This window comes from Xenopus laevis, chromosome 8L, assembly GCF_017654675.1.
Source record: "Xenopus laevis strain J_2021 chromosome 8L, Xenopus_laevis_v10.1, whole genome shotgun sequence".
In the NCBI taxonomy this organism is placed as follows: Eukaryota; Metazoa; Chordata; class Amphibia; order Anura; family Pipidae; genus Xenopus; species Xenopus laevis.
Genome location: NC_054385.1, coordinates 43,524,477 through 43,550,326, shown reverse-complemented (window position 1 = coordinate 43,550,326; position 25,850 = coordinate 43,524,477). Strand labels below are relative to the sequence as shown.

At 36.0% G+C, this 25,850-nt stretch overlaps 3 protein-coding genes across 3 annotated transcripts in view; 2 read left to right on the top strand and 1 right to left on the bottom strand.

Moving 5' to 3' along the window:
• zbtb24.L (zinc finger and BTB domain containing 24 L homeolog) overlaps window positions 1–23,865 on the bottom strand; it is a 55,679-nt gene extending 31,814 nt beyond the window's left edge. Inside the window, exons 1-2 of the mRNA XM_018229868.2 lie at window positions 23,739–23,865; window positions 22,384–22,453 (exon numbers count right to left, since the gene is read on the bottom strand). The gene's annotated coding sequence lies outside the window, so the exon portion shown is untranslated. The remainder of the gene's footprint in view (window positions 1–22,383; window positions 22,454–23,738) is intronic.
• LOC108698907 (protein FAM9A) lies at window positions 3,953–6,892 on the top strand. The gene is made up of 7 exons (XM_041573906.1): window positions 3,953–4,010; window positions 5,056–5,085; window positions 5,197–5,232; window positions 5,412–5,447; window positions 5,799–5,943; window positions 6,473–6,504; window positions 6,633–6,892. Exons 1-7 carry the CDS (start codon window positions 3,953–3,955, stop codon window positions 6,890–6,892), a joined length of 597 nt encoding a protein of 198 aa, XP_041429840.1.
• On the top strand, window positions 12,819–15,686 carry LOC108698906. Its single transcript, XM_041573905.1, has 5 exons — window positions 12,819–12,897; window positions 14,289–14,318; window positions 14,870–14,905; window positions 15,085–15,120; window positions 15,466–15,686. Exons 1-5 carry the CDS (start codon window positions 12,819–12,821, stop codon window positions 15,612–15,614), a joined length of 330 nt encoding a protein of 109 aa, XP_041429839.1. The 3' UTR covers window positions 15,615–15,686.
• Window positions 23,866–25,850: the final 1,985 nt, after the last annotated feature.

Here is a 25,850-nt window from a genome sequence, read left to right as displayed (position 1 = left end):
GCAGACATGTATGTGTGTGTGTGTGTGTGTGTGTGTGTGTGTGTGTGTGTGTGTGTGTGTGTGTGTATATATATATATATATATATAAGCCTACCCTACAATGCTGAAAAACCTCCTGTTTTCTTTTAAAATGTCTAATATGACCCTTGCTAAAGGATGTTACTAAAGGGGTAGTTCACCTTTAAATGTACTTTTAGTATGAAGTAGGTAGTGGTATTCTAAGACAGTTTGCAACTAATTTTTAATGGGGTTTCATGTATTCAGCAGCTCTCTTGTTTGGAATTTCAGAATGATCTGGTTGCAAGGGTCTTATTTTCCCTAGCAACCAGGCAGTGGTTTGAATAAGAGGCTAGATATGAATAGTAGAGAGACTGAACAGAAAGATAAGGAATAAAAAGTGACAAGAAAATAGGCTTACAGAGCAAAAAAAAAGTGGTAGAAGACAAAGGCAAATAACTAAAAAATTAATTATTAATGAAACCCAGTTGCAAAATTGCTAGGGATAGGTAATTCTATAACATACATTTAAGTTAACTTAGACATTTTTTAGCTTTTTATTCAGCAGTTTTCCATTTTGCAATTTCAGCAATCTGGTTGCTAGGGTCCAAATTACCCTAGCAACTATGCACTGGTTTAATCAAGAGACTGGAATGTGAATAGGAGAGGACCTGAATAGAAAGCTTAATAAAGTAATAAAAGTAGTAATGACAATACATTTATAGCCTTACAGAACATTTGTTTTTAGATGGTCAGTGACACTTTCCAGTTTTTAAATGGAGAAGTGGCCATTCTATAACATAAGTAAAAGTTAACATAAAGGTGAACCACCCCTTTGAACCCCCAAAACAAAAATATAATCTAACAAAAATGTATAGTTTTTCGTTCCCAAAACGTTGTGCATCATTTTGATGTTAATAAACACGTAAGGGGTTAACCCTGTTTGCATATGCTCCTGTGTGCCGGTTCCTCCTTTTGCATTTCTCCATTGGATTCCGGGGAGTGGAGTCTACCCAGAGGGCTGTGCACCAGGCAATTTACCAGAGGAAGGCTAGTGAGTGCGTTCACGCTAATAGTTTTTTTTTAACCAGGTCTCATAGAACATTAAAGAGGTTGGTCATCTTTTACTATGATGTAGAGAGTGATATTCTGAGACAATTTGCCATTGGTTTTCTTTTTTTATTATTTGCAGTTTTGGAGTTATTTCGCTTTTTATTTCGCTGCTCGCCAGTTTGCATTTTCAGCAGTGTGGTTGCTAGGGTCCAAATTACCAATAAAAGAATGGAATATGAATAGGAGAATAAGTAATAAAAACTAGCAATAACAACAAATGTGTAGCCTTACAGTGTATTTGATTTTTTAGATGGGGTCAGGTACACCCCCCCCCCCATTTGAAAACTGGAAGGAGTCAGAAGAAAAAGGCACATAATTAAAAAAATATATATAAAAAATAATTAATTAATACCAGTTGCAAAATGCTGGGGACCTGGGGTTTTCCGGATAACGGAACTTTCTGTAATTTGGATCTTTATATGTTTAGTCTACTAGGAAATTATGTAAACCAGGGTTGTCCAACCTGCGGCCCAGAATGGATATGATTGCAGCCCAGCTTCAGACAAATGGTTCCTGAGGAACTTTCCTTTTTTTATGTTGCAAAAACATGAATTACATACATTTGATTCACATTGTATGTAGAAGGAGAGAGAAAAGGAAGGGGGGGGGAAGAAAGAAATTAAGAAATAAAGATATGGAAATAACAATATGTGCTCTCTAAGTCCAGACACATTAACCACCTCAGTCTATCATCTTGTTAGGAACAGGTTTAATATGCCAGGTTAAAACAATGTGGTGACCTATGGAGTAGGGAGGACTCTGCCCATTGCCCAGTTAGTAATAATAATAATAAGTCCTATATTCCAGTGTATAGCTCTAGGGATGCACCGAAGCCAGGATTCGGTTTGGGATTCGGCCAGGATTCTGCCTTTTTCAGCATGATTCGGCCGAATCCTTCTGCCCGGCCGAACTGAATCCGAATCCTAATTTGCATACGCAAATTAGGGATGAGGAGGGAAACCGCGTGACTTTTTTAAAGAAAAGAAGGAAGTAAAGAATGTTTTTCCCACCCCTGATTTGCATATGCAAATTAGGGTTCGGCCGAATCTTTTGCAAAGGATTCAGGGGTTCGACCGAATCAAAAGTAGCGGATTCGGTGCATCCCTATATAGCTCCATCTGGTTATCCAACTGGTATTTTAGTTCTTTTCTGTGTATTTTAGTTCTTTTCTGTGTATTTTCTTTACTTTTACAGATCAAAAGTGTTTGTGTATTTCATGTGTAGCGCCAGACAATTTTTCTTTTTCCAATGCAGCCCAGGGAAGCCAAAAGGTTGGACACCCCTGATGTAAACGTTAAATAAACCAAATAGGATGGTTTTGCTTCTAATAAGGATTAATTATGTTAGTTGGGATCAAGTACAAGGTGCTGTTTTATTATTATTGTAGAGAAACGGAAATTTGTTTCTAAATATTTGGATAGAATGGAGTCTATGGGAGATGGCCATTCTGTAATTCAGAGCTTTCTGTATAACGGGTTTCCGGATAATGGATTCTAAATCACAAGTAAGCATGCTTATGCAGCTAGCTTGTAAGCACATAAGTAAATGTAAAGCTTAGGCCTAGTTTCTCAACCATCTGTACATGTACAGGTATGGGACCTGTTATCCAGAATGCTCGGGACCTGGGGTTTTCCGGATAACAGATCTTTCTGTAGTTTAGGTCTTCATGCCTTAAGTCTACTAGAAATTGATTTAAACATTAAATAGACCCAATAGGCTGGTTTTGCTTCCAATAAGGATTAATTATATCTTAGTTGGGATCAAGTACAAGCTACTGTTTTATTATTACAGAGAAAAATTTGGATTATTTGGATTAAATGGACAGCCATTCTGTAATTTCGGAGTTTTTGGATTAAATGGACAGCCATTCCGTAATTTCGGAGATTTCTGGACATCGGGTTTCCGGATAAGGGATCCTATCCTGTACATTTGATAATGGTAGAAAATAAGGTCAGTTAAGTAAATATACCCATTTTGTCTCCTTGTATACAAAGAGACACAATAAAAACAGTTTTACTGGACAGAAATGTAGCTACAGGGTTATGCTGGCTCCTCACTGCAACAGTCAATCAGTGCAGGGTAACAAAACATTATAGAAATGCCTTTAATATTGCCCCTGACATCCTATTTCTAGAATCAGTGACCCTAGCCGTATAGAATCAGCTTATATGTCTATTTTATTATTTTCTAAATTGCTTGTGAATTTAGGCCTTTAGTTTCCATGCTCAATTCTGACTTTCAAATAGATGGCAGGTTGCTGGGGTGTCATGTTAGGACTTGCTAGTTGAACATAAGCTTAATAAGACAGGGAAAGTGTTAATTGTTACTGGTTCACATTTAATGAAAGAAGAAGGCTTAGCTTATATTTAACTTCCTTTATTTTCCACTATAAAATAACCATCCAAGTAACTATGTATGAGACCTTTAGTTGAACAGATACTTAGAAAGCCACGCCCCCTTCTCTGACTCATTGTGACATCATAATGTACATGTTGTTGTGAGAAGGCATCTCCAACTTCTCATCATAACTGATGAAAGACATGAGTTGTGTAGGAGAATCATGTCGATCATCTTACTTCTAACTTAAATAAACGTAGTACTTGGATCCATAATAGGCACTGGTTTTAGATTTGAAAATAAACTAAAGTTTTTATTGTGTTTTATATTCTGTTTTGAACAACACTTACTAAGCCCCGCCCCCAAAGCATTGCCATTGTGTTCAGCTCTCGCTGTCATTATGACATCATTATGACATCACAATAGTTACAGTTATATATATAAAGGCTTGTCAGATTTCTAGTCATATCAGATGAAAGACACAATGGATCTATACAGTCGATTCATGTCGTTCATCTTATTTCTAATATCTTTAAATTTAGTTTTTGGATCAATTATAGTAGGTAAGTAGATTTAAGTAAGATTTTTAAATATTTATAAAGGTATTTAAATAAGAATTTAGATAAAATAGAAGACTATTTTGTTTTAGATAATATTATAATGGATAACCATGTTGTCCGTTTGATTCAATAGGTTCTGCAGTGCTGCTAATTTCTTACATTATCTTACATTATAGCTTTTAACTGTTAAAGGGGTTGTTCACCTTTAAGTTAACGTTTAGTATGATGCAGATAGTCATATTCTGAGACAATTGGTTTTCATTTTTTTATTATTTGTTTTTATTACTTGGTTTTTCGGTTATTTAGCTTTTTATTCAGCAGAGCTCCAGTTTGCCATTTCAACAATCTGGTTGCCAGGGCTCAACTTACCCTAGCAACCGTGCATTAATTTGAATAAGCGACTGGAATATGAATAGGAGAGGGCCTGAATAGAAAGATGAGTAATAAAAAAATAGCAGTAACACTAAATGTGTAGTTTTACAGCAGCATTTCTTTTTAGATGGGGTCAGTGACCCCTAGTTGAAAACGTAGAAGAGCCAGAAGAAGGCAAATAATGAAAAAAACTAGGCAGTGGAATTTTAAAATCTTTTAAATGCAATTTGGGCCCAGTATCCATTTTATTTATCTTATAAATATACAGGTCTAAAAAAATGCTACCTTAAAGTGATAGTTCACCATGAATTTAACTTTTAGAATGTTACTGAATGTCTAATTCTTAGCAAGATTTCAATTGATCTTTTCCTTCTTCCTCTTTACATCTGACCCCAGCAGCCAAAAATACTATTAGAATGCCTCTATCTGTTTTATATTAGAAGTTCATTTTAAATTGCCCCTTTAATTCAAGGTATAGTCAGAAAGTCATCCCCATATTTGTACCCACGCAGGAGAATCATGTTGATGATTTTACAGCTGATATTCATGGGCACAGTTTTTGGATCTATAATAATAGCTACCAGATGTGTTTTAGAGTGAAATAGATACGATATAGGAGTAATTTGCAAGATTGTTTTTCTCTTAAGTGACTTTTGTTTATCTCTTTTTTTTGCAGTAAAAAATGAATCAGAAATTGACTATCCTGGTAAGTTTTTAAATTTGTGACGTTTGTATATAGTGTACAGTTAATTCCATTTTCTGTTGGATGGAACTCTTTCCTTTGATTAACACTGAAATATTTTGTTTTTATCTACAGAAAACTTAGCAGATGACTCCAGCAGATCATTACTGAGTAAGAGAATCAATTACCTTATTATTAATTCCTATTCCTATACCTCCCTGAATGTCCTATGCCTTTCTTGTGAGGCTGTTGGTTAGTAAAGTGTAGCTTCCAGTTATAAAAGTGACTTTTTCTGCTCTATTAATAGTTTATTATAATTGTAATAACTGTTTTTTTTCCATTAACTGCAGGTGAAACCACAATTGCAACAAGAACAGTAGCGGAAGGTAAATACATTGATAGATAGTATTTAATATCTTCACCTGTAGATTACAATAATATTTGGCAATTTCCCTGCTACCATCACTGACCCTACAGCATGAGCCCTTTAACATATTTATAAACATATCTATACATATTCCCTTTTATGGTTGGAATATTTGGTACAATACACGGAACAGTAAAATTCATATATAAAATCAATTTACAATTTACTGTGGTACTGTATGTACATATTTTAGTAATTTGTCAGTATGCCTAATATAGCCAATAACAATTTGTAGTTACCTAAAAAGATTTCATTTCTACTTATTACTATCCATGTTCATTATGTCACGCTATGTCTCGTTTGTTTTCAGAAACATTGGAAGAGCTTGTTGTAAAGCACGAGAACCTGAATAGAGACGAAACTATCAAAATAACATTATACTTTGCAGCTTCTTATATAGTAATGATTGCAATCATCATAACCATTGCATACCTGTACACACGTTTCCTAAAACGGTGAGTTTTGATTTAAAAACTATGTTTTCTGTAAATTTCACTTTTGGGATAAAGCAGCGAGTTGCATTGTAAAAAAGTTTACAGTTTGTCTCGGTATTTTATTTTTTGTAGTTTATAGATCGTTTCAAATATGTTAGATTTCCATGTCTCTAGCATAAACATGGGGTATAGGGATGTAATAAAATATTAATGATAATAGATCGTTTCAAATATGTTAGAGTTCCATGTCTCTAGCATAAACATGGGGTATAGGGATGTAATAAAATATTAATGATAATAACAATCTAGCCTTGGAATACATCTGCTTTCAGGTTGCTATGGTCATTGACCTTGGTCACCAGAAAGTATTTTAAATTTTAGACTGGGCAAAGGCAGATTTTGAGAGGGACATATTTAATAATAATTACACAAAATAAAAAGAATTACCATTCGAAAATGTGAACTGCTTATTCAATTATTTTGTTTGATAAATACTTAAACATATATTTTTCCAAATTTTCACATCATACTTGTCTTTTTTCCCTTACAGTACAATTGAAGGGCCCATTGAAGCCGAAGAAGGTATGTAATATAATTTCAATGTTTATTTATAATATTTCAATATTTATAGATGTAAAAAAGTAAATATGGAAAGTAGAATAATGTATCCCTAGGGAGTGATATTAATTAAGCAAGTGTTCCCTTAACAGGACGTGTAGGAAAAGCTGCAGATGTAGTTAAAAATACAGAGGTAGTTGCAGATACAAAGAAAGTTGCAGATGAAGTTGCAGTGACAGTGGAAGAGTCAGAGGATGAGTCACTGGAAGAAGAAGAGTCACTGGAAGAAGAAGAGTCACTGGAAGAAGAAGAGTCACTGGAAAAAGAGGAGTCAGTGGAAGAAGTGGAAGAAAAAGAGTCAGTGGAAGAAGAAGAGTCAGAGGAAGAAACTGAGGAAGAAGAAGAGACATAAGTTTTAAGGAAAGAGGATTCTGCCTCAACACAGAAAATGCCTTCCTTTTAATTATCTGAACCCAAACCTAAAGCCATATAAGAAGCATGTTTATTTGAGCCTTCAGCTTCCATTACCAAAGGCCTCCTCTTGATGCTTCAGGTTCAGATATCAGGATCCTCAAACATCACTTGTTTTCTTCTTGACTTTGTGACTCTGCTCCAGTTAGGCACAAAATGTAGTGCAGTGAGGGGCATCAGAGCAATAGTTGCCCCTATAAGATGCACCTGACTATTATGGAGGCATTACATATAACTGTGTATATATGTTTTAAAAAAAATAAAAAAATACTTTTATAAAAAAAAAAAAAAAAGATTCCTTATTCATTTATTTAGAACATTTATTTTCAGGGTGCGAGTGATGACATATATTTAGGAAAAATGTATATTTTATCATGGTCTACAACATTTATTACAGTATATTTTTGAAAGCTTTAAATTAAAAAATTACATTTTTACAGAAAGCTAAAACTGATTATCTTATGAGGCTGGGGGGCAGCCCAGACAATCATTGACCCCTTCTAACATTGACATAACATAGTGGGGGTTATTTAAAAAGTTTGCGCAATGCAAATGGTTGTATTGCCAATGTTTTTTCCTGAACCCTATTATATTTTACTGTTGTGTCCATCTTTCCAGTTTTTGCGAATTCACATTGCGCACATATTTTCGCAAATCAGACAGTGAGTGTGCCCACTGTGTGAGGTGGTTGTGTGCAAAATTAGCATTGACAGTAAATTGAATTTGCAATTTGTAAAACTGTTTTATGAATATTTTTTCTCATGGCATAACTCAACAAAGAATATTCATAAATTCGGCATATTTAAAAAGCTTTTATGGACATTTGCAGTCTGAAAAAAACCCCCCAAAAAATCGCGCAATTTTGTTTGCACATTATCCAGCGTTATAAATTTCACCATGCACTGGGTAAAAATATTTTTCACTGTGCAGATCATTGTGGGCTGCGTGAAGTTTATAAATGAGTCCCAGTATGCTCATATTTGCTGCAGAAAGGTTGCTCATTTTGCCATTTAGTATTGTGGATAATCTTCTACCTAAAGTTGCATTTGTGTTAAGGACCCACTTTAATGAACAACATGTTTTTTTCCCTTATGTGATTTTTATTTGGAGCCATAGGCATTTGGATGGAACGGTATGGGAATTGGCACAGGGCACAAATTGTAACCTCAGTGCTGTTGCAGTGGTCAGAGGGCTTTAGCACAAATGTTGCATTGTCTCCCTTCCTATATTGCCCATAATAGAAATCTGTGGTCAGCACCAATCACGCTGTTTTGGTCATCAAGCCTAACCTGCCTGTAACAGATCTCTCGTCCATAACTCAGATCACGCCTAGTTCACCTGCCTGCCTAACCTGCCGGAAATAGAAATCTTTAGTGTGAAGTTTAGATTTGCAGCTCAGCGTGTGATTTTTCTATATACAGCATCACTTGGGTCAATAACACATTTAAAAAATCGAGTTTTGGCATTAACTCAAGGGATAACAACATACTGTAATTATGCCTCTTTATAGGTCCCTGGCTAGGCCTCATCCGGAATATGCAGTTCAGTTTTGGACTCCAATATGCAGTTCAGTTTTGGACTCCAGTCCTTAAAGGGGTTGTTCATCTTTGAGTTAACTTTTAGTATGATGTAGAGAGTGATATTCTGGGACAATTTACAATTGGTTTTCATTTTTTATTATTTGTGGTTTTTGAGTTATTTAGCTTTTTAGTTCTCCAGTTTGCTATGTCAGCAATCTGGTTGCTAGGTTCCAAATTACCCTAGCAACTATGCACTGATTTGAATAAGAGACTGGACTATGAATAGGAAAGGACCTGAATAAAAATATTAATAAAGTAGTAATGACAATACATTCATAGCCTTACAGAACATTTGTTTTTAGGTGGTGTCAGTGACCTCCATTTAAAAACAGGAAAGCGTAAAGTTTCTTAGAAATGGCCATTCTATAACATAAGTAAAAGTTAACTTAAAGGAGAAGGAAACCCCCTGGGCGCAAAACCCCTCCCCCCCTCGCCAATGCCCCTAACTTGTTACTCACCCCTCTGCGCAGGTCCTGTCCACTGAGTTCACAGTCGCCATCTTCTCCCACACGCGTCTTCTTCCTGCTTTGACCGGCATCTTCTGGCGCATGCGCAGTAGGAACAGTTACCGGTACGGATCTACTGCGCATGCGCCAAATGTCACAAAGTTTTCTGATTTCACTTTGTGACATTCGGCGCATGCGCAATAGATCCATACTGGTAACTGTTCCTACTGTGCATGCGCCAGAAGACGCCGGTCAAAGCAGGAAGAAGACGCGCGTGGGAGAAGATGGCGACTGTGAACTCCGTGGACAGGACCTGCGCAGAGGGGTGAGTAACAAGTTAGGGGCATTTGCCCAGGGGGACAGGTAGGACAGGGGGGAGGAGGGGCAACACAGGAGAGGGGTTTTGTGCCCAGGGGGTTTCCATCTCCTTTAAAGGTTAACCACCCCTTTGAACCCCCAAAACAAAAATATAATCTAACAAAAATATAGTTTTTTTTTAACCAGGTCTCATAGAACATTAAAGGGGTTGGTAACCTTTGCGTTATCTTTTAGTATGATGTAGAGAGTGATATTCTGGGACAATTTACAATTGGTTTTTATTTTTTATTATTTGTGGTTTTTGAGTTATTTAGCTTTTTAGCTCTCCAGTTTGCAATGTCAGCAATCTGGTTGCTAGGTTCCAAATTACCCTAGCAACTATGCACTGATTTGAATAAGAGACTGGACTATGAAAAGGAGAGGACCTGAATAAAAATATTAATAAAGCAGTAATGACAATACATTCATAGCCTTACAGAACATTGTTTTTAGGTGGTGTCAGTGACCTCCATTTAAAAACGGGAAAGCGTAAAGATTCTTAGAAATGGCCATTCTATAACATAAGTAAAAGTTAACTTAAAGGTGAACCACACCTTTGAACCCCCTACACAAAAATATAATCTAACAAAAATGTATAGTTTTTTTTTAACCAGGTCCCATAGAACATTAAAGGGGTTGGTCACCTTTGCGTTATCTTTTAGTATGATGTAGAGAGTGATATTCTGAGACAATTTGCAATTGGTTGTTTTTTTTTATTTGCAGTTTTGGAGTTACAGGTATGGGACCTGTTATCCAGAATGCTTGGGACCTGGAGCTTTCCGGATACTGGATCTTTCCGAAATTCCTAAAGTCTACTAGAAATTCATTTAAACATTAAATAAACCCAATAGCCTGGTTTTGTTCCAATAAGCATTAATGATATCTTAGTTTGGATCAAGTACAAGCTACTGTTTTATTATTACGGAGAAAAAGGAAATCATTTTTAAAAATTTGGATTATTTAATTAAAATGGAGTCTATGGAAGACAGCCATTCCGTAATTCGGAGCTTTCTGGATATCGGGTTTCCGGATAAGGGATCCTATACCTGTATGTAGCTTTTTATTGAGCAGCTCTCCAGTTTGCATTTTCAGCAGTGTGGTTGCTAGGGACCTAATTACCATAGCAACCGGGCATTGATTTGAATAAAAGAATAGGGACCTAATTACCATAGCAACCGGGCATTGATTTGAATAAAAGAATGGTATATGAATAGGAGAGGCCTGAATAGAAAAAGTAGCAATAACAACAAATGTGTAGCCTTAAGGTGCATTTGGTTTTTAGATTTGAAAGTTGGAAGGAGTCAGATATAAAAGGCACATAATTAAAAAAAAACTATAAAAAACAAATAATTAAGACCAGTTGAAAAGTTGAGAAGAAGGGGGAAAGGTTTATTAGGAGAGGATGCCCCCTCAACGGCTAACCGCAAACTGTGTAACGGTGGCATTAGAGGCTTCTGGAAAGTGTTGATTTTGTGTAACTGATTTATACTGAAAATATTCACTGCCCAGTCTGTACCATGCCATCCATCCCTGTGAGAAACTGCTGAATAAAGTCTGTGCCTTGGTTCAGCGCCACCATCTTGCCTGTGGTAGGAGTCTCATGGGTGGCCCCGTTACACATAGAAATAACATGCATGCAAGAAAACATATCATCCTTCTTTCTAAAGAACAGCAGCTGTTTCACCCTAAACCACCACCCAAAGTGCTCCTTCAATGTATGGATGATTATGCTGCCTGCTAGTGGCAATGTATTTTAAATGGAAGTTAAAATGCATGTGTTGACTGATTGTATTAGAGTTGGTGTGTTATTCACAAAGAGATATATAATGAGCAGCAATGGCTGCTTTTAATCATTTTTATCTTGCTCACTCTCCCTTCAGATGGGGCCTGAAGGTTAGAGTATTAGCACCTTTAGACTGGATTCATTCTATTTTCAGGTTGTACAGAAAGCTCCGAATTACGGTACAGGTACGGGACATGTTATCCAAAATGCTGGGGACCTGGGGTTCTCCGGATAACGGATCTTTCTGTAATTTAGATCTTCATATGTTTAGTCTACTAGGAAATCAAGTAAACATTAAATAAACCCAATTGGCTGGTTTTGCTTCTAATAAGGATTAATTATATCTTAGTTGGGATCAAGTACAAGCTACTGTTTTATTATTATTATAGAGAAGAAGGAATTCATTTTTAAATATTTAGATTATTTGGATAGATTGAAGTCTATGGGAGACGGCCATTTAGAGCTTTCTGTATAACGGGTTTACGGATAACGGATCCTAAATCACACGTATGCATGCATGTGCAGCTAGCTTGTAAGCACAAAAGTAAATGTAAAGCTTAGGCCTAGTTGCTCAACCATCTGTACATGTAGTACATTTGATAATGGTAGAAAATCAGGTCAGCTCAGTAAATATACCCAAAAGAGAACACAATAGCAACAGTTTTACTGGACACAAACAGGGTTGTGCTGGCTCCTCACTGCAACAGCATACAGTATAGCATATAAGCCATGCTGTCCAACTTAAATTACAAAAAAATGGCTTTGTTTTTAAAGGGGCCGTATACACCTATAAACATCTTTATTTCACATCAGCACCCTAAGTACGACCTGAGTTAAAAATGCATTTTACCTATTCTTTTAGTTAAAAACAAAAACATCTTTTTCTAGCCAAATTCCACCTTCAACAGCTGCACCCAGGGCCACATTGCAGCGTATTTCTATTAGTGCACCAGTGCAGGGTAACATAACATTATAGAAATGCCTTTAATATTGCCCCTGGCATCCTATTTCTAGAATCAGTGACCCTAGCCGTATAGAATCAGCTTATATGTCTATTTTATTATTTTCTAAATTGCTTGTGAATTTAGGCCTTTAGTTTCCATGCTCAATTGTGACTTTCAAATAGATGGCAGGTTGCTGGGGTGTCATGTTAGGACTTGCTAGTTGAACATAAGCTTAATAAGACAGGGAATGTGTTAATTGTTCCTGGTTCACATTTAATGAAAGAAGAGGGCTTAGCTTATATTTAACTTCCTTTATTTTCCACTATAAAATAACCATCCAAGTAACTATGTATAAGACCTTTAATTGAACAGATACTTAGAAAGCCACGCCCCCATCTCTGACTCATTATGACATCATAATGTACATGTTGTTGTGAGAAGGCATCTCAGACTTCTCATCATAACTGATGAAAGAAACGAGTTGTGTAGGAGAATCATGTCGATCATCTTACTTCTAACTTAAATAAACGTAGTACTTGGATCCATAATAGGCACTGGTTTTAGATTTGAAAATAAACTAAAGTTTTTATTGTGTTTTATATTCTGTTTTGAACAACACTTACTAAGCCCCGCCCCCAAAGCATTGCCATTGTGTTCAGCTTTCTCTGTCATTATGACATCATTATGACATCACAATAGTAACAGGTATATATATAAAGGCTTGTCAGATTTCTAGTCATATCAGATGAAAGACACAATGGATCTATCCAGTCGATTCATGTCGTTCATCTTATTTCTAATATCTTTAAATTTAGTTTTTGGATCAATTATAGTAGGTAAGTAGATTTAAGTAAGATTTTTAAACATTTATAAAGCTATTTAAATAAGAATTTAGATAAAATAGACTATTATGTTTTAGATGTAGGAATATTTTAAAGGATGACCATGTATGTCCGTTTGCTTCAATAGGGTCTGCAGTGCTGCTAATTACTTACATTATAGCTTTTAACGCAACTTTAAGTTAACGTTTAGTATGATGCAGAGAGTTATATTCTGAGACAATTGGTTTTTATTTTTTAGTTTCAATTTCAGTTATTTAGCTTTTTATTCAGCAGCGCTCCAGTTTGCCATTTCAACAATCTGGTCGCTAGGGCTCAACTTACCCTAGCAACCGTGCATTGATTTGTGACTGGAATATGAATAGGAGAGGGCCTGAATAGAGAGATGAGTAATGAAAAATTAGAAGTAACATTAAGGGGCAGATTTATCAAGGGTTAAATTTTGAATATAAAAAAGCCAAAATTCAAATAAGAAATGACCAATCAAAATTTATAAAAAAAAAAAAAAGTGAAGGTTTTTTTTCGGGTGAATAGGCTGTTTTCATTTGAATAGTAGTAACATTGTATTCGATTCGAAGTTTTTTCTAAAAATAAAACTTTAATTATTCAAAGACCACCAATTGACTCCAAATAGGTTCTAGGAGGTCCCCCATAGGCCCATTTTTAAAGAGACCATTACATGATAAATTTTGATATTTTGAAATTTCAATTTTTTTTTCAAATTCAAATCGAATTTGGACTGTTCCCTAGTCGAAGTACACAAAAAATAGCTTGAAATTACAATTTTTTTTAATTCGAATTTCCACTTCAACCCTTGATAAATCTGCCTCTAAATGTTTAGTTTTACAGCAGCATTTCTTTTTAGAAGGGGTCAGTGACTATAGTGTTTAGGCAGTGGAATTTTAAAATCGTTTACATGTCATTTGGGCAAATTATCGGTGTTAATTATCCTATAATTATATATGCAGGTCTAAAAAATGCTACCTTAAAGTGATAGTTCACTAAGAAGTTAACTTTTAGTATGTTACTGTCAAATTCTTAGCAAGTTTTCAATTGGTCTTTTCCTTCTCCCTCTTTACATCTGACCCCAGCAGCCAAAAATACTATTACTCTTAGAATGCCTCTGTTTCATATTAGAAGTTAATTTAAATTGCCCCTTTAATTCAAGGTATAGTCAGAAAGTCATCCCCATATTTGTACCCATAAAACCACGGAGTCACGTAGGACAATCATGTTGATGATTTTACAGCTGATATTCATGGGCACAGGTTTTGGATCTATAATAATAGCTACCAGATGTGTTTTAGAGTGAAATAGATACGATATAGGAGTAATTTGCAAGATTGTTTTTCTCTTAAGTGACTTTTGTTTATCTTTTCTTTTTGCAGTAAAAAATGAATCAGAAATTGACTATCCTGGTAAGTTTAAATTTGTGACGTTTGTATACTTATTGTTATAGAGGGTTATTTATCAAGGTCCGAATTTATCTCAATATCGGCTGCTACAAACTCCGATCTAAACCACTCGGGTTTGTAATGCTTATTTATTATTACATTTTCTCGAAAATTACCTTTGCGAGAAAAGCTCTGATTTTCACGAGTTTTTCATGAATTTTCCCAGAAAACTCCGAATTTTTTGGAGTTTTCACCTGAAAGCTCCAAAAACATAGTGAATTGTCCAAAACCCCTAACACAACTTAAAATCAATGGGACTGTTCCCATTGACTTTTGTGCAACCTCTACAGGTTTGAGATGCCGTGTTTTATATTTGGGCTTTTTAGCCTTCTGGGTTTAATAAATTCCGAAAAATTCGTGATTTTTTTAAAAGCCTATTATAACACAAAAACACGCAAATTTTTCGGATTTCGGAGCATAGTAAATAACCCCCATAGTGTACAGTTAATTCCATTTTCTGTGTGATGGAACTCTTTCCTTTGATTAACACTGAAATATTTTGTTTTTATCTACAGAAAACTTAGCAGATGACTCCAGCAGATCATTACTGAGTAAGAGAATCAATTACCTTATTATTAATTCCTATTCATATACCTCCCTGAATGTTCTATGCCTTTCTTGTGAGGCTGTTGGTTAGTAAAGTGTAGTTTCCAGTTATAAAAGTGACTTTTTCTGCTCTATTAATAGTTTATTATAATTGTAATAACTGTTTTTTTTCCATTTACTGCAGGTGAAACCACAATTGCAACAAGAACAGTAGCGGAAGGTAAATACATTGATAGATAGTATTTAATATCTTCATCTGTAGATTACAATAATATTTGGCAATTTCCCTGCTACCATCACTGACCCTACAGCATGAGCCCTTTAACATATTTATAAACATATGTATTATTCTACACATATTCCCTTTTATGGTTGGAATATTTGGTACAATACATGGAACAGTAAAATTCATATATAAAATCAATTTACTCTGTGGTACTGTATGTACATATTTGCCAGTATGCCTAATATAGCCAATAACAATTTGTAGTTACCTAAAAAGATTTCATTTCTACTTATTACTATCCATGTTCATTATGTCACGCTATGTCTTGTTTGTTTTCAGAAACATTGGAAGAGCTTGTTGTAAAGCACGAGAACCTGAATAGAGACGAAACAATCAAAATAACATTATACTTTGCAGCTTCTTATATAGTAATGATTGCAATCATCATAACCATTGCATACCTGTACACACGTTTCCTAAAACGGTGAGTTTTGTTTTAAAAACTACGTTTTCTGTAAATTTCACTTTTGGGATAAAGCAGCGAGTTGCATTGTAAAATAGTTTACAGTTTGCCTCCGTATTTTATTTTTTGTAGTTTATACATTGTTTCAAATATGTTAGAGTTCCATGTCTCTAGCATAAACATGGGGTATAGGGATGTAATAAAATATTAATGATAATAGATTGTTTCAAATATGTTAGCGTTCCATATCTCTAGCATAGACATGGGGTATAGGGATGTAATAAAATATTAATGATAATAGATTGTTTCAAATATGTTAGCGTTCCATATCTCTAGCATAGACATGGGGTATAGGGATGTAATAAAATATTAATGATAATAACAATCTAGTCTTGGAATACATCTGCTTTCAGGTTGCTATGGTCATTGACCGTGGTCACCAGAAAGTATTTTAAATTTCAGACTTTCAGACTCAAAGGCAGATTTGAGAGGGACATATTTAATAATAATTACTAGTGATGGGCGAATTTATTCGCCAGGCGCGAATATGCGCGAGTCGCCGCCAGCGAATAAATTTGCGAAACGCCGGCAAAAATTCGCGGAAAAAACTCGACGCCGGCGCCGTTTCGCGAATTCTCCGCCATTTCGCCGCGCGCAAATTCGCCCATCACTAATAATTACACAAAATAAAAATAATTACCATTCGAAAATGTGAACTGCTCATTCAATTATTTTGTTTGATAAATACTTAAACATATATTTTTTCAAATTTTCACGTCATACTTGTCTTTTTTCCCTTACAGTGCAATTGAAGGGCCCATTGAAGCCGAAGAAGGTATGTAATATAATTTCTATGTTTATTTATAATATTTCAATATTTATAGATGTAAAAAAGTAAATATGGAAAGTAGAATAATGTATCCTTAGGGAGTGATATTAATTATGCAAGTGTTCCCTTAACAGGACGTGTAGGAAAAGCTACAGATGCAGTTAAAAATACAGTGGAAGTTGCAGATACAAAGAAAGTTGCAGATGAAGTTGCAGTGACAGTGGAAGAGTCAGAGGATGAGTCAGTGGAAGAGGATGAGTCAGTGGAAGAGGATGAGTCAGTGGAAGAGGATGAGTCAGTGGAAGAAGAATCAGTGGAACAAGAAGAAGAGTCAGTGGAACAAGAAGAGTCAGTGGAAGAAGACGAGTCAGAGGAAGAAACAGAGGAAGAAGAGACATAAGTTTAAGGAAAGAGGATTCTGCCACATCACAGAAAATGCCTTCCTTTTTATTATCTGAACCCAAACCTAAAGCTATATAAGAAGCATGTGTATTTGAGCCTTCAGCTTCCATTACCAAAGGCCTCCAAGCTATATAAGAAGCATGTGTATTTGAGCCTTCAGCTTCCATTACCAAAGGCCTCCTCTTGATGCTTCAGGTTCAGATATCAGGATCCTCAAACATTTTCTTCCTGACTTTTATGACTGTGTTCCAGTTAGGCACAAGATGTAGTGCAGTGAGGGGCATTTGAGCAACCGTTGCCCCTATCACGTGCACCTGACTATTATTAGGGTTCCCACCTTTTCTGGAAAAAAATACCGGCCTTCCTATATATTTATCTTTTTTCCCTATTAATAACATTGGGATCAACCATACTTTTTACCGGCCAGGTGGCAACCCTAACTATTATGGAGGCATTACATATAACTGTATTTTTGCTTTAAAAAAAATAAAAAATATTTTTATAAAAAAAATAAATGAATGATTCCGTATTAATTTATTTAGAACATTTATTTCATTTTCAGGGTGCGAGTGATCACATATATTTAGAAAAAATGTATATTTTATCATAGCCTACATTTATTACATTTTTACAGAAAGCTAAAACTGATTAAGAATTTTACTGTTGGTCTGCTCCCCAAGGGGACTTGGAGTAGTGGCAGGGGGACAGCCCAGACAGTCATCGACCCCTCCTAACATTGACATAACATAGTGGGGGTTATTTAAAAAGTTTGCACAATGCAAATGGTTGTATTGCCAATGTTTTTTCCTGAACCCTAATGTATTGTACTATTGTGCCCATCTTTTTTGCGAATTCGCGAGGTGGTTGTGTGCAAAGTTAGCATTGACAGTAGATTAAATTTGCAATTTGTGAAACTGTTTTACGAATATGTTTTCTCATGGCGTAACTCAAACACAGAATATTCCGGGATATCAGGAAAACTCCCAGTGGGCCCAAGGTGTCAGTGGGCTGCTAAAGTTTTGGTCTATTTCATGGCCATTCCCTATTTCTATGAGAACAAAGAGGCTAAATAGATGGAATAATTGATTATAGTATGTAAAGAAAACAGACTAGGAGAATAGAGGTTGAGTGAGGAGATGAAGAATATTGATACTGAGAGTGGGCCCCTGGTCTAAGGTTTTTGGGTGGGCCCCTGGTGCCCCAGTCCGACACTGATTGTGGATAATCTTCTACCTAAAGTTGCATTTGTGTTAAGGACCCACTTTAATGAACATGTTTTTTCCCTTTTGTGATTTTTATTTTGAGCCATAGGCATCAGGATGGAACGGAATGGGAATTGGCACAGGGTTGTCCCAAATTGTAACCTCAGTGCTGTTGCAGTGGTCAGAGGGCTTTAGCAGAAATGTTGCATTGTCTCCCTGCCTATATTGCCCATAATAGAAATCTGTGGTCAGCACCGATCACGCTGTTTTGGTCATCAAGCCTAACCTGCCGGTAACAGATCTCTCGTCCGAAGCTCAGATCATGCCTAGTTCACCTGCCTGCCTAACCTGCCGGAAATAGAATTCTTTAGTGTGAAGTTTAGATTTGCAGCTCAGCGTGTGATTTTTCTATATACAGCATCACTTGGGTCAATAACACATTTAAAAAATCAAGTTTGGGCATTAACTCAAGGGATGACAACATACTGTAATTATGCCTCTTTATAGGTCCCTGGTTAGGCCTCACCTGGAGTATGCAGTTCAGTTTTGGACTCCAGTCTTTAAAGGGGTTGTTCAGCTTTGAGTTAACCATTTACAATTGGTTTTCATTTTTTATTATTTGTGGTTTTTGAGTTATTTAGCTTTTTATTCAGCAGCTCTCCAGTTTGCAATTTCAGCAAATTACCCTAGCAACTATGCACTGATTGGAAGAAAAGACTGGAATCTGTATATGAGAGGGTTTGAATAGAAAGATGAGTAATAACAGTAAGGGGCAGATTTACAAAATTCGAGTGAAGAATTCGAATGTAAAAAACTTCGAATTTCGAAGTATTTTTTGGGTACTTCGACCATCGAATTGGTTAAATTCGATCGAATTCGATCGAATTCGAACGATTCGAAGTAAAAATCGTTTGACTATTCGACCATTCGATAATCGAAGTACTGTCTCTTTAAAAAATATTTCGACCACCTACTTCGGTAGATAAAACCTACCGAAGTCAATGTTAGCCTATGGGGAAGGTCCCCATAGGCTTGCCTGTGATTTTTTGATCGAAGGATTTTCCTTCGATCGTTGGATTAAAATCCTTCGAATCGTTAGATTCGAAGGATTTAATCGTTCGATCGATCGCAGGATTTGCGCAAAATCGTTCGACTTCGATATTCGAATGATTTTAGTTCCCAGTCGAATATCGAGGGTTAATTAACCCTCGATATTCGACTATTGATGAATCGGCCCCCCAATGTGTAGCCTTAGAGAGCATTTTTTTTAGTTGAGTCAGTGACCCCTATTTGGAAGCTGGAAAGAATCAGACGAAAAGTTACATAATTAGAAAACAATAAAAAATAAATAATGAAGACCAATTAAAAAGTTGCTTAGAATGGGCCCTTATATGGTACTAATTACTATATTATTAATTACTATTATTAATAAACTAAAAATTTTCTCTGGAAAAAAGGCGCTTGCGAGGGGACATGATTACACTTTACAAGTACATTAGAGGACATTATAGACAAATAGCAGGGGACCTTTTTAAACACAAATAGGATCACCGTACCAGAGGCCACCTCTTTAGACTGGAGGGAAGGACTTTCGTTTGAAGCAACGTAGGGGGTTCTTCACAGTGAGGACAGTGAGGTTGTGGAATGCACTGCAGGGTGATGTTGTGATGGCTGATTAAGTTAATGGAGAAGGAAACCCCCTGGGCGCAAAACCCTACTGTTCCTACTGCGCATGCACCAGAAGACACCGGTCAAAGCAGGAAGAAAACGCGCGTGGGAGAAGATGGCGACTGTGAACTCCGTGGACAGGACCTGCGCAGAGGGGTGAGTAACAAGTTAGGGGCATTTGCCCAGGGGGACAGGTAGGCCAGGGGGAGGAGGGAGAACACAGGGGAGGGGTTTTGCGCCCAGGGGGTTTCCTTCTCCTTTAAGAATGGCTTGGATGATTTCTTGGACAGACATAATATCAAAGGCTATTGTGATACTAAACTCTATAGTTAGTATAGGTATGGGTATATAGAATTTATGCATAATACATTTCCTTGATTTTAAGGGGCCCATTTACTTAGTTCGAGTGAAGGAATAGAATAAAAAAAACTTAGAATTTTGAATGATTTTTTTGGCTACTTCGACCATCGAATTGGCCACTTCGACTACGAATCGAACGATTCAAACTAAAAATCGTTCGACTATTCGATAGTTGAAGTACTGTCTCTTTAAGAAAAACGTCAACCCCCTACTTCGCCACCTAAAACCTACCGAAGTGCAATGTTAGCCTATGAGGAAGGTCCCCATAGGCTTTCTAATGTTTTTTAGGTCGAAGAAAAATTGTTAGATCGATGGATTAAAATCCTTCGAATCAAAGGATTTAATAGTTCGATCGAACGATTTTTCGTTCGATCAAACTATTTGCGATAAATCCTTCAACTTCAATATTCGAAGTCGAAGGATTTACATTCGACAGTCGAATATCGAGGGTTAATTAATTAACCCTCGATATTCGAGCCTAGGTAAATCTGCCCCTAAATGTTTACATATTTAACACCATTTTTTCTGGTCCCCTGAAAAACTAAACACCAGGGGTTCTACTGTATCGGGGCTACAATGAAATGTATAGCTCTTTAAATGTAATGTATAGATGTGGAATAGCAGTCTCTAGTTGCCTAGAATGCTGATCATGACATTAAAGAAACTCACATAAACAATCGTCTACTAAGATAAAGTAATAATGGGAACATCAAGAGTCATTTAATGCATATAGGAACACTTATGCCCGAAGATTTGTTCTACGGTTCTATAGGTTTCTTGAAAGCAATTACAATTTCAGTGGCCAGTGAGATTTAAAGATGAGTTGAATTTGATATAAAGAAAACGGCTAGAAAAAGATGGCATGTATTTAATGTTCTCATTTATTACTTTAAAAACCCAAACAAAATCCAGCCATTATTTAAATCTATTTCCTTAGCGATGGTTCGCGCACATCACAACACAATTCACGAAGATCCGAAGTTGCGCACAGGGTACCGAACGCTGGCGTAATTACGCTCAGCAGTTCGTAGTTACGCTAGGGTTGGCTAATTAGCATACGGCGTACAGTTAAAGTACTATGGCCGTATATGCTGCAGCAAATACATTACACTACACAAGGCCAGGAAACCTTAACAAAATTATATAAAGTTGTTATATTGCCCTACACATGTGCCCACAGTATAGTTTAGGTGCCATATGTTATCAAACGTAGGGGGGGAAGGAGGGTACCCCAAAAAAAATTTACAATCTTTTTCAGCCTATCACCCTTTAAATAGGAAAAAACGCCAGCCTTTTATTGGGACTTTTTTTTAATTTTTTACTTTTTTTTGAGGAACTATCTACTCTATTGCACTTCGCCTGGTCTGAGGTGGCGAAAGCAAGTCTGACGATAGAGGTAACGGTCAGTAAAATCAAAAACTTGTGAATTTGCGTAGTAACGCTCTTTCGCCAGACAGAAAATTTGCCTGGCGTTAGAGTACGAAGTTGCGCTAGAGTCTATCTCCCTGGCGAAATTACGCCAGCTACCGTTAGTAAATCAGCGAAGTGCCGCAAATGACGTCATGCTGGTGAATTTTCGCCAGCGTTAGCCACTTCGCCCTTTAGTAAATTTCCCTCATAGACTCCATTTTATCTAAATAATCCAAATTTTTAAAAAATGATTCCCTTTTTCTTTGTAATAACACAGTACTGTGTACTTGATCCAAACTAATATATAATTAATCCTTATTGGAAGCAAAACCAGCCTATTGGAATTATTTAATGTTTATATGATTTTTTAGTAGACTTAGGTAGTAGGTATGAAGATCTAAATTACAGAAAGATCCATTATCTAGGTCCCAAGCATTCTGGATAAGAGGTCTAGTAAAGGCTATGCAGGTGGATGCTTATGGACTGCTTACAAGTTTTAGGGTGTCGTGGGGGATAGGGTTATAGCTAGTAAAATGTTTATGCTGTACAAAGTATATATTTGAAAATAAAAACAGATTTACATCTAAAAAATATACACTTGTTATGTATGTAGGCAATTTGTTCGTTTTCTTTCTTTTCCTTTCCCATGTCCACTTCTTTTTAATGCATGGATTTTAGATGCTGGAAAAAGATAGTAACTGACTTTGTTATAAGTAAGCTCATTGAAACAGATCAAGCACAACAATAAAAATTCAATATATCTATGTGGCTGGGCCTCTACCAACTCTTTATAGAGGTTTGATTTCCTATTGTTAACTGCAGTCTCCATCCTACTGTTGCCTCTCACCATTATATGTGGATGAATACAGATATACAGTATATACACATTGTACAATGCATACATTTTGAATGTAAAAACTCACCTCAGTATACAACACTCTGCTGTGTAAATTACATCAATGAGGCTATTAGTGGTGGCAAGATCCTCTGTATCTGTGACAAAAAATGAAAGTACCTGATTAAAAAGCATGTTACATTGGCTTCAGTAAAATGTATTTATCTACAGCATAGTGCTTAGATTTGAAAAGAATGCCTGTAATTGAAAGGTTGCCATCTGTACAGATCTACATATTAAAAATACAGGTATTGGACCTTTTATCCAGAATACTCAGGACCTGGGGTTTTCCGAATAACGGATCTTTCAGTATTTGGATCTTCATACCTTAAGTCTACTAGAAGATCATGTAAACATCAAATAAACCCAATAGGCTGGTTTTGCTTTCAATGGATTAATTATATCTTAGTTTGGATCAAGTAGATGGTATGGGTATGGGACCTGTTATCCAGAATGCTCGGGACCTGGGGTTTTCCAGATAACAGACCTTTCCGTAAGTTGGGTCTACTAGAAATCCATTTAAACATTAAATAAACCCAATAGGCTGGTTTTGCTTCCAATAAGCATTAAATATATCTTAGTTGGGATCAAGTACAAGGTGCTGTTTTATTATTACAGAGAAAAAGGAAATAATTTTAAAAAATTTGGATTATTTGGTTAAATGGAGTCTATGGGAGACAGCCATTCTGTAATTCGGAGCTTTCTGGATATTGGGTTTCTGGATAAGGGATCCTTTACCCGTACTCGTTTTATTAATATAGAGAAAAGGAAATCATTTTTTAAAAGTTGTATTATTTTATTATAATGGAGTCTAAGGGAGACTGCCTTTCTGTAATTCGGGTGCTTTTTGGATAGTGGGTTTCTGGATAACGGATCCCATACCTGTACTACATTAGCAATCTCTTTAAAACTGTCTTAGAAGAATAACATTTGTAGATGTCATGTCATTGGTGTGGTGAACTTTGTAGATGAAACTACAGGTAGGGGATCCGTTATCCAGAAACACTTTATTCGGGAAGCTCTAAATTACAGAAGGCCATCTCCCATAGGATCCCTTTTATCCAATTAATCTAATTTTAAAAACGATTCTTCTTTCTCTGTAATAATAAAACAGTTACATGTACTTGAAGCAAAACCAGCCTATTGGGTTTATTTAATGTTTAATTTATTTTTAGTAGACTTAAACTATGGAGATCCATATTATGGAAAGATCCCTTATCCTGAATCTCAGGTCCCCCAGCATTCTGAATAATAGACCCCATACTTGTGTTTAAAGAAAGAAATGTATCCAGCCCCCTGTGATTTCATGCCCAAATTAAACCCAGCTTCCAAACCATAATATTTTCACTAAAGTGAGGATGGTTATATATATATTATATTTACATGTATCCTGTATTTGCAGGAAATCTTCCCCAAATGTAAGGAAGAGCTACACAGTCGCACAGTCCATCCTTTGGTCTGTCTCTCTTATGGGCAATTCAAATCTCAACAGCCGCTTTCCTCTACAAAATGTCTGTAAGTTCCTGATTGGATGAGTATGCAACCAGCTTATATAGGAGATGGCAAAGCTAGTTCCATACAAAATATGTAAACTGTATGTTAGAATACACAAATTACAGGCATCCCTGCTCTTAACCTACTGTATGCATGTACATACTTAATTTGTAGCAATTTTATTTAATGCCCACATGCATAAAGACTATGCAGGTGGATGCTTACAGACTGCTCATAAGTTTTAGGGTGTTTGTGATGGGGATAGGGTTATAACTAGTTAAATGTTAATGCTGTATAAAGTAACAATTATATATTGAAAATAAAAACAGATTTACATCTAAAAAATGCCCAGTCACTTTGTTTGTGGGCAAATTGTTTTTTGTCTTTCTTTTCCTTTCCCAAGTCCATGTCTGTTTCATGCATGGAATTTAGATGCTGGAAAAAGACAGTAACTGACTTTGTATATAAAAGTTTATGTTAGCTAATTGAAACAGATCAAGCAAAACTATTAAAATTCAGTATCTGCAGCTATGTGGCTGGGCCTCTACCAACTCTATATAGAGGCTGATTTCATATTGTCCCTCTTTGCAGTGTTAACTGCAGTCTCCTTCCTACTATTGCGTCTCTCTCTACAGTTATATGTGGATGAATACAGATATAGAGTATATACACACACTGTATAATGCATACATTTTGAATGCAAAAACTCTCACCTCAGTATATAACACTCCGCTATGTGTAAGTGCTTTTAACAAATCACCACGGTGAGGCTATAAGTATATTAAATATACAGGTATTGGACTTTTTATCCAGAATACTCAGGACCTGGGGGTTTCCGGATAACGGATCTTTCAGTAATTTGGATCTTCTTACCTTAAGTCTGCTAGAAGATCATGTAAACATTAAATAAACCCACTAGACTGGTTTTACTTTCAATAAGGATTAATTATATCTTAGTTTCGATCAAGTACAAATTACGGTTTTATTATAACAGAGAAAAGGGAAATACTTTTTTAAAAGTTGGATTATTTGATTATAATGGAGTCTATGGGAGACTGCCATTCCGTAATTTGGGTGCTTTCTGGATAACAGATCCCATACCTGTACTACATAAGCAATCTACTTTAAAAATGTGTCTTAGAAGAATAACATGTCATTTCATTTGGTGTGGTGAACTTTGTAGATGAAACTACAGGTAGGGGATCTATTATCCAGAAACACTTTATTCAGAAAGCTCTAAATTACGTAAAGGCCATCTCCCATAGGATCCCTTTTATCCAATGAATCTAATTTAAAAAAACAAAACAATAAAAAACGATTCTTCTTTCTCTGTAGTGATAAAACAGTTCCATGTACTTGATCCAAACTAAGATATAAATAATCCTTATTGGAAGCAAAACCAGACTTCTGGGTTTATTTAATGTTTAATCTATTTTTAGTAGACAAACTATGGAGATCGTTATTATGGAAAGATTCCTTATCCTGAATCTCAGGTCCCACAGCATTCTGAATAACAGACCCCATACTTGTACTATAAAAAGGTGTTTAAAGAAAGAAATGTATCCAGCCCCCTGTAATTTCATGCCCAAATTAAACCCAGCTTCCAAACCATAATATTTTCACTAAAGTGAGGCTGGTTAAGTATAAATTATATATTTACATGTATCCTGTATTTGCAGGAAATCTTCCCCAAATGTAAATGAATTAATAGGAAGAGCTACACAGTCGCACAGTCCATCCTTTGGTCTGTCTCTCTTATGGGCAATTCAAATCTCAACAGCCGCTTTCCTCTACAAAATGTCTGCAAGTTCCTGATTGGATGAGTATGCGACCAGCCTGCAGCTTATATAGGAGATGGCAAAGCTAGTTCCATACAAAATATGTAAACTGTATGTTAGTATACACAAATTACAGACATCCTCCGCTATTAACCTACTGTATGCATGTACATACTTCATTTGTATTGGTAGCACTAAATAGAAGGTAAATTTTAAATTGCTC

Excerpts from the sequence above, each read along its gene's own strand:
- LOC108698906 (XM_041573905.1), top strand. The coding sequence starts at position 12,819 with ATGGATCTATCCAGTCGATTCATGTCGTTCATCTTATTTCTAATATCT. Across the intron at positions 14,319-14,869 it reads ATCAGAAATTGACTATCCTG|AAAACTTAGCAGATGACTCC; the intron begins GTAAGTTTAAAT and ends TTTTATCTACAG. Across the intron at positions 14,906-15,084 it reads CTCCAGCAGATCATTACTGA|GTGAAACCACAATTGCAACA; the intron begins GTAAGAGAATCA and ends CATTTACTGCAG.
- LOC108698907 (XM_041573906.1), top strand. The coding sequence starts at position 3,953 with ATGTCGTTCATCTTATTTCTAATATCTTTAAATTTAGTTTTTGGATCA. Across the intron at positions 5,448-5,798 it reads AACAAGAACAGTAGCGGAAG|AAACATTGGAAGAGCTTGTT; the intron begins GTAAATACATTG and ends GTTTGTTTTCAG. Across the intron at positions 5,944-6,472 it reads TACACACGTTTCCTAAAACG|TACAATTGAAGGGCCCATTG; the intron begins GTGAGTTTTGAT and ends TTTCCCTTACAG.